Here is a 13,381-nt window from a genome sequence, read left to right on the forward strand (position 1 = left end):
TCGAACTGGTGGTAGGAAAGATGCTAGTTGTGAACTCAAACTTCTTTTTCGCATTGACGTCTGACCTGCCAAGCGTGGGTATGAGCTCACTGGAAAGCAATACAGCAGGAAAAGTGAGATACTTGTTAAAGGTAACAGAGGCCTATTTTCGAGCCTTTCGTACCTTCTTGCAGGTTGAAGAACACAATGAGAAACATGTTGAAGTTTGGGGAAAGAATGAACATATAGGAGACAAACAATAGCAGGCTCAAGTTTTGAGAGACAGGTGAAAGACAGCCAGTCAGACTGGTCCAACTTCCACTTTGGCACTCAGGTCAGGTGGCATCAATCATGCTCAGTCTCTCTCAAAACTATAGGAAGATGATCACTACTTCGTGTATCTCTATCAACTGTCCAATAAAAACAAGAGTAAAGTGAAGAGGAACGGATAGATAATTAAATAGCAGTAAAAGACTGACTAGATGCATGAAAATATGTAAAATAATTGGTACTAAAGAAAGAGATGTTGTGTTCTTAGAGCACATGTTCCATAGAACAAATCCTTCTATCAGTATCAAAACTGGGTTAAAGGGGATTGTGTCCATATACCTATAGTGGGATTAAAGTGAATGCATAGAAATATTTATATAGAGAGAATAGCGTAGGTTTAATAGAAGGGTTTCTAATGTTTAGAATAGACGTGTTTAGAATAGAAAGGTACATACAATGGGAATAACGTGGGTGCAAAAGAGAGGTACCAACTGTTGTTGGAGCACAGATGCAATAGAAAGGTATTGAAAATGAGAAGAATTTATATATATATAATGGAAAGGTACCTACAGTGGGAGATATACGAATGCAATAAATGTATTAACAGTTGTAGGAGTATGCATAGAAATGTGCTTAAAATAGAAAGACTTGGAGGTACTTACAGTGGGAATGAAACAGATAGAGAGGTACTTATACCGGAAAGGATACAAATACTGAGAAACTTACAGTAGAAAAATTACAAATTCAGATTTGTTTACAGTGAAAAGAATAAAGATACAGTAATACTTACAACGGGAAGGATACAAATACAAAGGTATTTGCAACGGGAATGATACATATACAAAAGTACTTAAATGGGAGGAATACAGATATAATAGAGGTTCTTAAAGTTTAGAGACTACAGATATAATAGAGATGTACTTGTAGTAGGAAGAACAGTTACACAGATGTAGCAAATAATTTACAGTGGGTGGATTAGATACATAACACATCAGTAGTAGGAATACTTTGTTATTATACATAAGTACATAAGATCGTGTAAAGATAAACGTTATGGCCAGCAAGAAATAGAGCAGAAAATCACTGTGCTGTGGCTAACTAACAACACATGCAGCTCAAGTATTACTGTACAGGTGTACGTTGTAGGAAGATACGCTGTGCAGAGAAACATACTAGCAAGTAAAAGATACAGCAGAAGGATTACTTTACATATCAACAAAATAAACAAGGTGGAAATAGATATATTGAGAAGTTTAAAGACAATTAAAACTGATGTAAGAAATTTGAAAACAGATGTAGAGAAGAGAGGTACTCACAAAGTAATATATACACAAAATATGCAATACATCAGGGGAATGTGCAAAAAGAAGAATGAGTGAAAAGTAGTGAAATCTATAGAAAACCGGTTATTTAAAGGCCAAGCAACTTTAAGTAATTGCAGAATTAAAAGGAAGAATGAGCTCATTCTTTCTTTATATATATTAGGTGGTTCAGCGGATAAAGGATAAAAATTAAAATGTCCCAATTTTTTTGCTCAGTTGTGCCACTGCATGAGAAAAGAACATAGACAAAGTTTCATTTCAATCGCGAAGTATTTAGGGGTCGCGCATCCCTCGCAAAGTTCACTATTTTCCTTAAATTTACCCTACATTACATTGTTAATGGTAATTAAATTATTTAAAAAAAATTATTTAATATTTATTGATTATACAATTAGCAAAAACATAAAAACTTGAAAGAAAAATTTATTTCATTGAAGTTTTATCTTGCCTGCCCCCTGCCCCCTTCGCATTATGTTCGCCGATGTTCTTCTGCCAGCTGAATCATATACTGAAATTGATCTTCGTTCTTGGTGCGGCCCTTTGCCGTAAACTGTTGAATTAAAGATACTCCTCTTTCAGCTGCGTCATTTGTCACAAAAAAGTTTCTTTACTCTGTCCTTTCCTTGTTTGTACTCTTCGGAGGCGCTCCACTCTTTCGGTGATAAAAATGCGCTACTAATATCCAGATGGTAGAAAATTTTCTTCGTTGTCGAGGTAAAAAAATCTGGAAGTTTTCTGGAAACAGCATTGCTTGCAGCATCAACTGTTAAACGTGGAGTTGGCCTAGGAGATCCTTTCACGGTATTCATATTTGAGACCATCTTGAGTTTGTCGCTATTCGTTACACCGTCATCAAAGAGCGCAAGCCCAACTGCAACCTCAGATAAATACCATAAATGCTGATTCATTGCCTTTGTACCAACTTCCTTAATCATATGATTTTCATGCAATGCAAGTTCCTTGAGTAGTGTAAGGTCCCTTCGAGCTGCCACGGAAGCATCCTTAGCTGTAAACCATGAGAGCAAGTAATGTTTAGTTATAAAGACATACAAATCGCCAAGTTTGCTGCAGAAATGTGCGTCAAATGAAACACGAGATGAAGCAGGCCGTGGTTGCAGTCTACCAAACTCCTCTTGGAACATCCAAATTTTTAGAGAATATATTGCTCGAGCCATCCATCGTGCACGATGTACAGCACCAGAAGTACGGAAAGAAACTGAAGAACGTCCGTGTGGAAGAGATCCAAGAAAAATGACAGCTAATTCCAAGAGCTATTTATAATCGTCCCGTGGTTGATGAGATTGAAGGAGATTCTGACAAAATTGAATAATATCATCCTTCCAAGGCTGTATTCGGAGTGGCATTGCTTCTACTGCTGTTATGTACTTAGTTTTATTAATTTTAGGCCAACAATCTCTAAAGTTTAAAAACAAAGTAATATCTGGACTTTTTGATGTCTCTATCACGAGAGTAGAGAATACAGTGCTCAGAAGAATCTCCAAAATGTGATGTCAACAGGCAAGGTGCAAGAGCTCACGTTCAAGTAACATTTCAATCCTCAGACAGACGCCAGATTTGGATCCTGTATTGGTCGCCGTGGTGTCAAAGCAAAGCGATTTAATTCTGTCTTTACATTCCATTCTACTAAAACTGATCCGATCTCAGAAGCTACTGAATTTGCATCCCCACTATCAATCTTGGGCACTGAAAGAATCTTCTCTACACCTTCACCTGAAACTAATATTGCCAAACGTTCGATCTTCTCTCTGCCAACCAAATCAGGCATCAGCTCACCATCCCAATGTAATGTCAAAAGAACGTTTGGAGAAAAACTTTCCTTGAATTCAGCTGCTAGAAGAATACGGTTAGTAATTCGTTTCCTCCTTATGGAACTTGGGCTAATGGCAAGATCCTCGATATTATGTCCAATATGAGCTGCAAAAGGAAGCAAAATTTGCGCGGGTTTTCGGTCACTGATCTGGGTTCTGGCTAAAGCCGAAGCTAGCCTTTCACTAATGCCAACTTGTTGTTTGGTTCCGGAAGCACGTTGTTATTTTGTGCGTATTGCGCAACCCCTAAATATTAATGTATTGGATTGATTTTTACGCTAGCATATTTTTTTCATTGAATGGAATCAAATTATAAGCGAGCGACTGAGTGTCACAACTTTTTGTTTTTTGACGCACCCTAATATATATATATATATATATATATATATATATATATATATATAACCTTTAGAAGAGTAAAAAACTGGAAGTAAATTTAGGGATGGCTAATATCAATCGTCAAAAGACAATGTAAACAAATAGTAGGGGTGGTATTTGCATCATCCTTACATAAAACACCACAGGCACATAAAAGTGTAGAATATGAACAGACAAAAGTAAGATATATTAAGCTCAATTGTAGCTGAATAGTTATACATATATGTTTTGTTCTCAAATGTTTCAGAATACATTTTACATTGGGTTAAAATGAAATATGAGTTTTCTCTATCAAATAGAGGTTTGTTAAAAACCAGCATTCATGCTGTGTAATTAAGCCATGAAAGGATTAGCTTAACATTTACTCACATTAAAAAACTTTCGTAAGTAGTATCCTAGCATATTTTGAAGCTTTGTTAACAAATGTTTCAATATGTGTGATACTCAAGTCCGAGATTTTACTTACATATACTAAAGATAGTGTATTGGTCTATGATGAGAAGTGAGTCTCATATAAGAAAACCACAGAACTCTGGTGATTTTTATACATTTAATAAAGTGTAAATGAAGGTAACATTTTCAAAATGTGCATGAGGAAGTGTGTGTGTGTTTTTTTTTCTTATAGCAAAGCCACATCGGGCTATCTGTTGAGCTTATGGAGGGGAATCGAACCCCTGATTGCAGCGTTGTAAGTCCGCAGACTTACCGCTGTACTAGCGGGGAGCACGATGAAGTGTTACTGTTTTGAATTAGTCGAAGAATTTCTCGATTTATAACTGAGGATTATTTTACGATAGTGATTGTCAACTAAATATTTGGTGTTGTGGTGATTATTTTGAGTGACTAATAATGTGATAAAGATATATACAGTTAAACACAAGGGCAACTTTACCTTCAACTGCTGTGTCAGTGACCACTTGACCACCTAATAATAGAGAAGTGTCAAAGTTTGACTGAAATGTTACTGATCAGAAAGAACCCATATTGTCTTAATCAGTGGCTTTTAATGACATAGAATAATTGTTGCAAAATTTTATGTGTTTTATTTGTATAATATGATTTTAACTTACGTTTAATAATTTATTAAAAATGGTAAGTTTTGTCAGTATTAGTAAACTACTTGTTTAAAGAATAATAAGTGATGATCCCCTAAAATAATGTCAACATGTTATTTCTGACAATAGATGACATTATCCTTCGTGGGTCATTATGGCCAGGTGGTTAAGGCGCTCATCTCGTAATCTGAGGGTTGTGGGTTCGAATCCCCATCATGCTAAACATGCTTGCCCTTTCAGCCATGGGAGCATTATAATGTGAGGATCAATCCCACTATTCATTGGTAAAAGAGTAGCCCAAGAGTTGGGGATGGGTGGTGATGACTAGCTGCTTTCCCTCTAGCCTTACACTGCTATGTTAGGGACCGCTAGCGCAGATAGCTCTCGTGTAGCTTTGTACGAAATTCAAACACAAACAATCATTCTTCGCTCACGTGATCATCTTTGACACATCTTTGAGATCGCGAATATTTCAGTGTTTTGTAAAGTTTTATTTTTAGTTATAGTAAAACTGAATTACAAGACAATGTGACATTAAGGTAAAACAGTGTTTTCTTTTTGTATAATCAACGTAGTAATTAGTGTTCCGAAAAATATTTCAGACAATTAGTATGTTCAGTGTGTAATTATTATAACATTGTCAGTGGTATAAATCCTGATGGAAATATTTCCTCATACAAAACTTCTGTCCTGTCTTTAAATATTGTCGTAAATTAAACTTATCGCTGTTGTTAGATAGATTAAAACTGGCCGTTGTCAACGATTTGACTTCAGTGTCCACACTGTTTGTGTCTGATTTTTATAATTCTGAAATTCCTGTTTCCAGATTGTATGCGTTCAGTTTGATAATAATGTTTTAACTATAAATGGTCTTAAAGTTCTGATGTTTTAAATAATTGTAACCCAGTAAGTTGTTCCTTTGTTATATTTAATGGTTGAACATACTTGTATGTTGGTTTTGTTGTAATAACTGTCTCATTCAAATAATATGTACCATTTGTGAAACATTAAAAGAAGTTGTGTGTGCATTCCATACTGTTATGTCAGATAGAAATAGTCCAAACTGTAAGACAGATAATACGGCTATTTCTTTATGCGCTTAAGTCATTACACTTTTCAGAAATTATAACTATGTATCCAAACTTGTGTGTTAAGTTTAAACAACAAATATGCAAGTTTTAAACTGAAACTTAGTAACGGGACGTAATAGCGTATTTAGATTGTAAACATACAAGATTTATAAAAAATGAAAGAAAGGATATGTGTTATCTTTTATCATAGAAACTTGAAAGATACTAAAATGGGATTTCCATATTGTTTGTCCATTTTATATAAACCATCGTAATATTGGTAGATTCCATGTCTTTATATGTGTAATAGATTTGTTTTACACTGTCATATGTATAAACATTTGAATATTTTCTATGTTTGTATGTGTAACATTTTACAAGTTTTGGTTTGTGTATTGAAGGTAAATTTTAAACTGTAAGCAAAGTGCACGGTTGATTTAGTTTTTAAATGTTCTCTACAACTTTTAAAGTAAAGAAAACTTTGATTACTTGTGTAAAGTGAATATTAACTACAGTTTATTATTATAAAATTATTAGACTAACCGATGTTTTTTGTTACAAACACTGAATTGTTATCAAAACTTTAGTTAATTTGTCATTGGACTAACTATGTAGCTATGTAAAATATATTTGTTCATTCTAGACACATGATTTTCTCCGTTAGTTGGAATCTCATTCAAACATGATACACTGTTATATCACCAAAAGTCTTTAAACACCGAGTTGATAGTTAAAATAATGTGTTTTAATTATGACATCGTTCTTTTAGTAGAGGAAATTTAATTAGCTGATGAATTAGCATTAAAGGTCCTTTTATATGACGATTTAATTAATTATCAAATTAGTCATTAATTATATTGAAATTTGTATTGTATGAGTCATGGTTACCTGTTTTGGCGGCTTAGAAACTCGTTTTCTACTTTCTAGTACCATTATGCAATCATTCATTATAGTCATCCATCTGGTATCGAATTATAATTTCAGCCCTTCATAAACAGTAACATTACTTTCGCCATCTGGTGAACTACGACATAATGGCTCCTGTAATGGCTACCTAGCAGCTAATCCCTGACGGTGCTTCCTTTGGTGATAATATTTGGAATTATGACGTCTTCATCTCTGATGGTTCTTCCTCCTCTTCCTCTGCTGTGGGGGCATCCTTTGCCGCAACAGTTACGGACTTACTACTAATATAGTATTTTAAAGCTCGGGTAACATACTGAGAATATATTTAAAATTCCAATTCGATGAACAATCATAGCCATGCCTATATTGGTAGTGCTACTGCCTCCCTAATATATAAATGTACGGTTCTGGAAGGAATGCTATTTATATATAGACGAAGTGAACAAGGGTACTTACAACAGAAGGACCACACAGAGGTGCAGTAGATATGGGGTCGCTCATGTCGACGGATCCACTGTGTGAGTGCGCCAAACTAGATCGGCTGGAGCTTCGAGGTGAACGGGGAACCAGGCGGGCAATGGACGGAAATTCGTCCTCATCTTCATAACTTATTTGTAAAAATCCAAGACCTTTCCTTTCTGAAGCTGTTCGTTTAGCTTCGTGGTACAAATCCTATGGGGGATATAACATAAAAATGTCAGACAACAGAAGCTTTCGGTACAAATCCCACAGACGATATAACACAAACACACATGGCAACAGAGTTTCTTGGTACAAATTATATTAGAGTTATAAAAAATGTCAAACGACAGAACCTTTTGGTATACAAATCTCACAGAAGATATAATACAAATACGCCTGGTTACAGCACTTATTGCCTTTTTGCAACATTAGTGAAGGTTATATAAAAATAAAAGTTTTATCTAAAAATGTTATTATACATTTGTCTTACTGATTAACACGACGATTACTTCAGTGAATGTATTCTTGGTAAAGTATAACAATGTAGAGAACATGTGGTCGTTGTTTCAATGAAACCTAATTAACCGAGTGTAAATGTGGTTTTATCGTAGCATACGCCTTTCGTTTTAAGTAATTTATAGTAAGAACCTTAACTTAACTGTTTAGAACTGTCTAAAAGCTACGCGTGTGACAAAATTCAGTTTTCTGTACATGTTGTTTTATTTAATCAGCGCTGTTTAATATTTAAAATACGTCCCAGATCTTCGGGAAACATATATTATCCTCCAAGCTGCATGTTGTCCAGTAATAACCCTTGATCTAATTTAACTTTTACAACCTAGGTGAACACAGTAAAACTTTATATATAAATATTTGAATACCAGCATGCAACACGTTCAGACAGAATTTATATATTCCCTCAATAATAATCGTACATTAAACTATGATACCTCCAAGTTACACCTCTTCGTTACAGGATATCTTAATCAATTCCCTCTCTACATGTAAATGTTATACTTTACATGAGAAACTATTCGTTTATTGCTAGGTTTATCGAGATAATGCACATGTACGTATCTAATAAACTTTATTTATGATGCCGGACATTCAAGATGCGTGTCAGTGTAACGTCGCAGTGACTACCTGATGTAGTCGTTAATATATTTTTTATTGTTGCTTTGATATTCATGCAGTTCAAAGAATTACAAAAATATGACAAATAAAGATTAATCAGAGCCAATATTGTAAGATACATTTCTACTTACAAAATACGATAATAAAGTTATCACTATCCATAGAAACTATCTTAGTACATATTTATCCCCCTCAAGAAACAAATACAAGTTACAATTTTGAAGAAACAACCTTACCTGTGCCCGTCTTATGGTATCTAACCACGTCTTAGCTTCAGAAGTATACAACACAAAGGCAGCAACAGAAACTTGTAGCTCACAAAGATAGACCACCACAAACCCACCGCCATCTTTAAGCTCCTGCACTTTCAACTTATCCACCAAATATGGCTGACGAATAATCCGAACTTTATCCCCTTTCTTTCCCAATGACTTGCAGATAAGGAAAATGTCCGTAAACAGGAAACAGTGTACGTCGACCTAAACATTAACATTCAATAAAAGCTGAGCGTAATATACAAAGTGGTCTGATAACATTCTATCATTATTTGCCAAAATTTGCAATTATTTCACCGAATTTATCAAAATTTTTAACCTTATGAAAACATTACAGTTACGTAGAAATTCTTATATATAATTCATATCTCTGTATATGTCGACTTCTTCGAAGCGTGTATTTAATGTATGATAGTGTTACTTTGGGCGTCAGTAACTTGTTACTTTGAAATCCAAGAGATTTAAGCATTTCAACTTACTAGTGTTTTTGTTCTGCGTTCTCCATATGTTGACCTTAAAGAAGGGTCAATAACCACACACAAAGTCAAATAAGACAAACGTAGCTCTGCTTTAATAATTTTGATAGTGTTTTTAGAAAGTTCTAGGAAGTAGCTTCAGTTTGATTGAATATTTTTTAACATAATAACGACAATTTTTGTTTTGATATTTTTGTACTGATTATAACACCAAATCAATATTGTCGGTTGTATAGTGTTGTAATATTATTTTGTTTTTACATTCAATTGTAATCCAATTAGACTTATTTGATTTTCTACAAATTATAAAATGTTATAACCGTTTATTTCCGTCTGTCTAATCTAAGGTATACCACGCTAAAATAAAGGTCACACTCTTGTCTGGTCATCATCTCACAAGTAATGTCTCTCTAAGAAACCAAACCAGTTTATGAACAGTGACATTCCAGAAATCACTTATACTAATGGAAGTGAGCTTACATGAAGTACTTAGCTTGAAAAAAGAAAATACACTCTCAAACGTATTACATTGTTGATAATGTTACCGTAAAAGGTAAATAAAATACAAACCAGCTGTCTGTTTATATACATTACCTTATCAGCTGGAGATATGGAAATGTTACTTTAATTGTCTTCATGAGTGTATTACCAACCTTGTTCGAAGAAGAATCTCGTAGCTTCAGACCAGAGCCTTCAAGTAGCAACTGTCTGATCTGGTGGTTTCCACATCCAGGCATGGGACACGTGAGGTCAAGAGTCAAGTAGTTATGCTCTCTCATCATCTGCAAGGAAAAACGTACCAGAAAAATATCGCAAATTACAAATAAGCAGAGAATGATTGTAACGGTGTGAAAGATAGACCATTAAGCTGTCAAAGTACTTCTGCTTCTATTTTGGCATTGCAAGAAAGAGCTTGATGAGTGAATAAAGGTTTGTTTTTTGTGTTTGTTTCGGATATTCACACAAAGTTAAAGAAGGACTTTCTTTGCTAACAATCTATAACGTTAAAAAGATAGACCAAAAAGGGATGAAACTTGTAAGTAGCACCCACCACCAACTTTTCGACTACTCTTATCGGACAAGATACATTTATTACGCGCCCACGGCTCGAAAGAGTAATTTTTACATTGTGTGATTTTTAATTGTTACGTGTAAGCTGTGTAAAATTATTTGTTAACCTTTTACTAATAACATTTTTCAAGAACGACTTTTCCAAATTGCTGATTAAAGCTTTCCAAAATAGCATTTGTTTGATTTTCCAAAGAATGTAATTCAAAGTAGTGTATGAACATAAATAGCCGTACCGATTGCTAGATTTTCACTCAGAACACTAGCACAAATATTTTGGGACTTTATTTTTACAGAAAACCTATTCATAATGCTACTGCCACTTGTTTGAATAATCACTTAGTCTTTCCACTGAAGCACCTTGCGCCACTTTACTGGCATGTGTTCGAATGACTGTTTAAATCTTTTAGTTTAAAAAAAAATAGTTGCATTGTTTTATTGACACGTACTCTTAATTAATAATTTAATTTTCCAAGTATTTTGATACCTAATTAACAAGGCTTCAATTTTATTTGGTCTTATTTTCGTCTAAGTTCCAGAATTTAATATGTTTTCACAAAAAACAATGATACACAGAACAAAGAAATGAAAGAAGGATAATTACATTGCTGTAGCATGTGGTATAAACCATAGGTTATAGAACATATATATTTCGTATCTTATGGCACTATTTTTCTATTTTATATCAATATTTCAAATTGTTCATCAGTTTCTCAGAGCAAAATAACTGTAGAAGTTTCCAGAAATATATGTTTGAATTTTGATTCATATTAACTTGCCCCCAATGGCTCAGCGGTATGTCTGCGGACTTACAACGCTAAAAACCGGGTTTCGATACCTATGGTGGGCAAAGCACAGATAACCCATTGTGTAGCTTTGTGCTTAATTCAAAACAACAACAACATCATATTAACTAGGAGACTTTAATCTAAAGTATTGGACGAATGTAATAATAATAATAACTCGACGTATCCAAACCAGAACAACAAAAAGGGGCTAAAAAACAGCTCAAATATTATGTTTCAAAGGTAACGCCTTTAAAAAACCTTGGAATAGTATATCGTATTAAATATGTATAGAATGTTTTTAAGTACGTTAATGTGTGTATTCTACCCTCGTGTAGCTCCTTGTGTTTATGAATGTAATTCATGAAAGAATGCAGGCTAATAGTTTCTCGTTTATTTTATTGTTTGATACTATTGTTCACAACATATTAAACTCAGTTCCTTCCTATTCCTTATAGTTCTACTGCGCTCAGTCATTATTTCTTAAAGAAATTATAAACTTTATTTATTAAATGCATTACATATAAGGTTATAACATAATGTTTAGGAGAGTATTTTCTTACGTGTGTTCATAACTTTCTTATTAATAACAATCAGATTATTTTATCACTTGCATTAAATCAAAGTATTTTTAAACCTGGAGAGCTTTTGAAGGGTGGTATCTTTATAAAAGGAAAATATTGAACCAGTGGAGTCTCTAAGATGTTTTATGGATTACTTCAATTACTTTTCATTGCTCCATACGTATATAACTGCACCAGTCAATATGAATTATTCGCGCACATCATCATATAAATCGTTATTCATTTTAACAACATGTATTATCTCTTCAGCACTAGATACAAGACATTATCCACTTTAAAATTACTGACCGTTTTGTAGCTCAGAATGACAGTAATGAATATAAGTATTGTTAAATTTTGAGAAAAGAGGTATCTTTACACTTTATTTTGTTCTATATTAGTTATATTACATAACCGACCTTTTCGAGTTCATCATTGCTGTTTTCGATTCCATCATAACTTTCAATTCTGCTTAAGATAGACGCCAATCTTTCTCTTTCGTGCTGTTGTCGAATAGTGGTGTCCACGATAGAAACAAAGTTTTCCACACACTCGTTCTAAAAATAAATCAATCTCTAAAACAGATTTACTTGAAGTAATGCTGTATCGTAGAAGCCGCTCCATAGACCTCCATTGTAAAAGAAGAAATTTTACTAGTTTATATCTTATGAGGGCCAGGTAATATAATATTCTGTAAGTTATCTCAGTATTTAAATTAGCTCATTAAAATATTACAACTTATTTTTAATTCACTATTAAAGACGAGAAAATCATTGTTGATGGATAACAGTAATAACTATATCAACAATTATTGGAAAAGGACAGATAAGACGTGAATTTAAATTTCACAAACTACAATACAATTTCATTTTAGACATAAAGCTACATTTTCTATAAATTTAAACCAAATACTCCCTATACAGTTGTCTTGTGAGAGAACAAATCACAACTGGTTAAAACTGAACTTAAGACAGAAAGAACGGATGGCCAAATAAAAAAAATAAACTAGTCTTATCCATCAGTGTTACATTTTTGTCGTGGTTTGTTCCTTCTCAGTGACTTTTAATAAAACGAAAAGGGTGATAAAAAATAGAATATTAAACTACCGTTTTCTTTCAGAGTCGTGGTCTATTTCATCCAAACGACTTTCAAGAAAGGAATAAAGTGGTAAAATAAACAAATTCGCCATTTTCTACAGTGTTACGATATGTTTCTCGTTGTTTGCTTCTTTCTAAACGACTTTTAATAAAAAGAAAAGGATTGCGAAACGAAAAATAAAACTGGTCGTTTTCTGCAGTGTTATGATATGTTTTTCCTCTCTGTTCTTTCTGAAGTATTTTTACAAAAAGAAAAGACTGATGAAATTGTAATAAACCAACCATTTCTAGCAATGCTACGGACTGTTCCTCATTGTCTGTTTTCCTCTGAACAGCTTTTAACAAGAGAGAGTACTTTGTCAATCTCTGCATTGGTTTAACCAGAAGGTCAGTAAGACGAAGGCGTTCACAGTCTTTCTGGGTCTCGCACCACTTTTGTCAGAATAAAGATAATAATATTGAAAACATTCCACTTACTTTGATATTAGTATTAAAATAAGATCAAAGCAAGCTACGTACTTAGTAACGTAAAAACAATGTGTTAATGAATATATCTAACTAAGTATACCTATGCTACATTCTCGTTTATAAACACTACAGTACATTGTTTCATCATTTGTTAACGATACTTTTCGCCGTAATCCTAATAACACCTCAAGAGGTTTGGTCAGCTAACTATGCAAAATAATCTTTATGATTAAAATATAATAAT

General features: G+C 33.6%; 1 protein-coding gene across 2 annotated transcripts in view; it reads right to left on the reverse strand.

The window, feature by feature from the left end:
• LOC143252742 (uncharacterized) overlaps nucleotides 1-13,381 on the reverse strand; it is a 34,987-nt gene that overhangs the window by 15,204 nt on the left and 6,402 nt on the right. For both annotated transcript variants that reach the window (XM_076505353.1, XM_076505343.1), the window contains exons 7-11: nucleotides 12,952-13,101; nucleotides 11,992-12,129; nucleotides 9,810-9,938; nucleotides 8,642-8,884; nucleotides 7,266-7,481 (exon numbers count right to left, since the gene is read on the reverse strand). In XM_076505353.1, the coding sequence (XP_076361468.1) occupies nucleotides 7,266-7,481; nucleotides 8,642-8,884; nucleotides 9,810-9,938; nucleotides 11,992-12,129; nucleotides 12,952-13,101 (876 nt within the window). The remainder of the gene's footprint in view (nucleotides 1-7,265; nucleotides 7,482-8,641; nucleotides 8,885-9,809; nucleotides 9,939-11,991; nucleotides 12,130-12,951; nucleotides 13,102-13,381) is intronic.

Source organism: Tachypleus tridentatus, chromosome 1 (genome assembly GCF_004210375.1).
Source record: "Tachypleus tridentatus isolate NWPU-2018 chromosome 1, ASM421037v1, whole genome shotgun sequence".
NCBI lineage: Eukaryota > Metazoa > Arthropoda > Merostomata > Xiphosura > Limulidae > Tachypleus > Tachypleus tridentatus.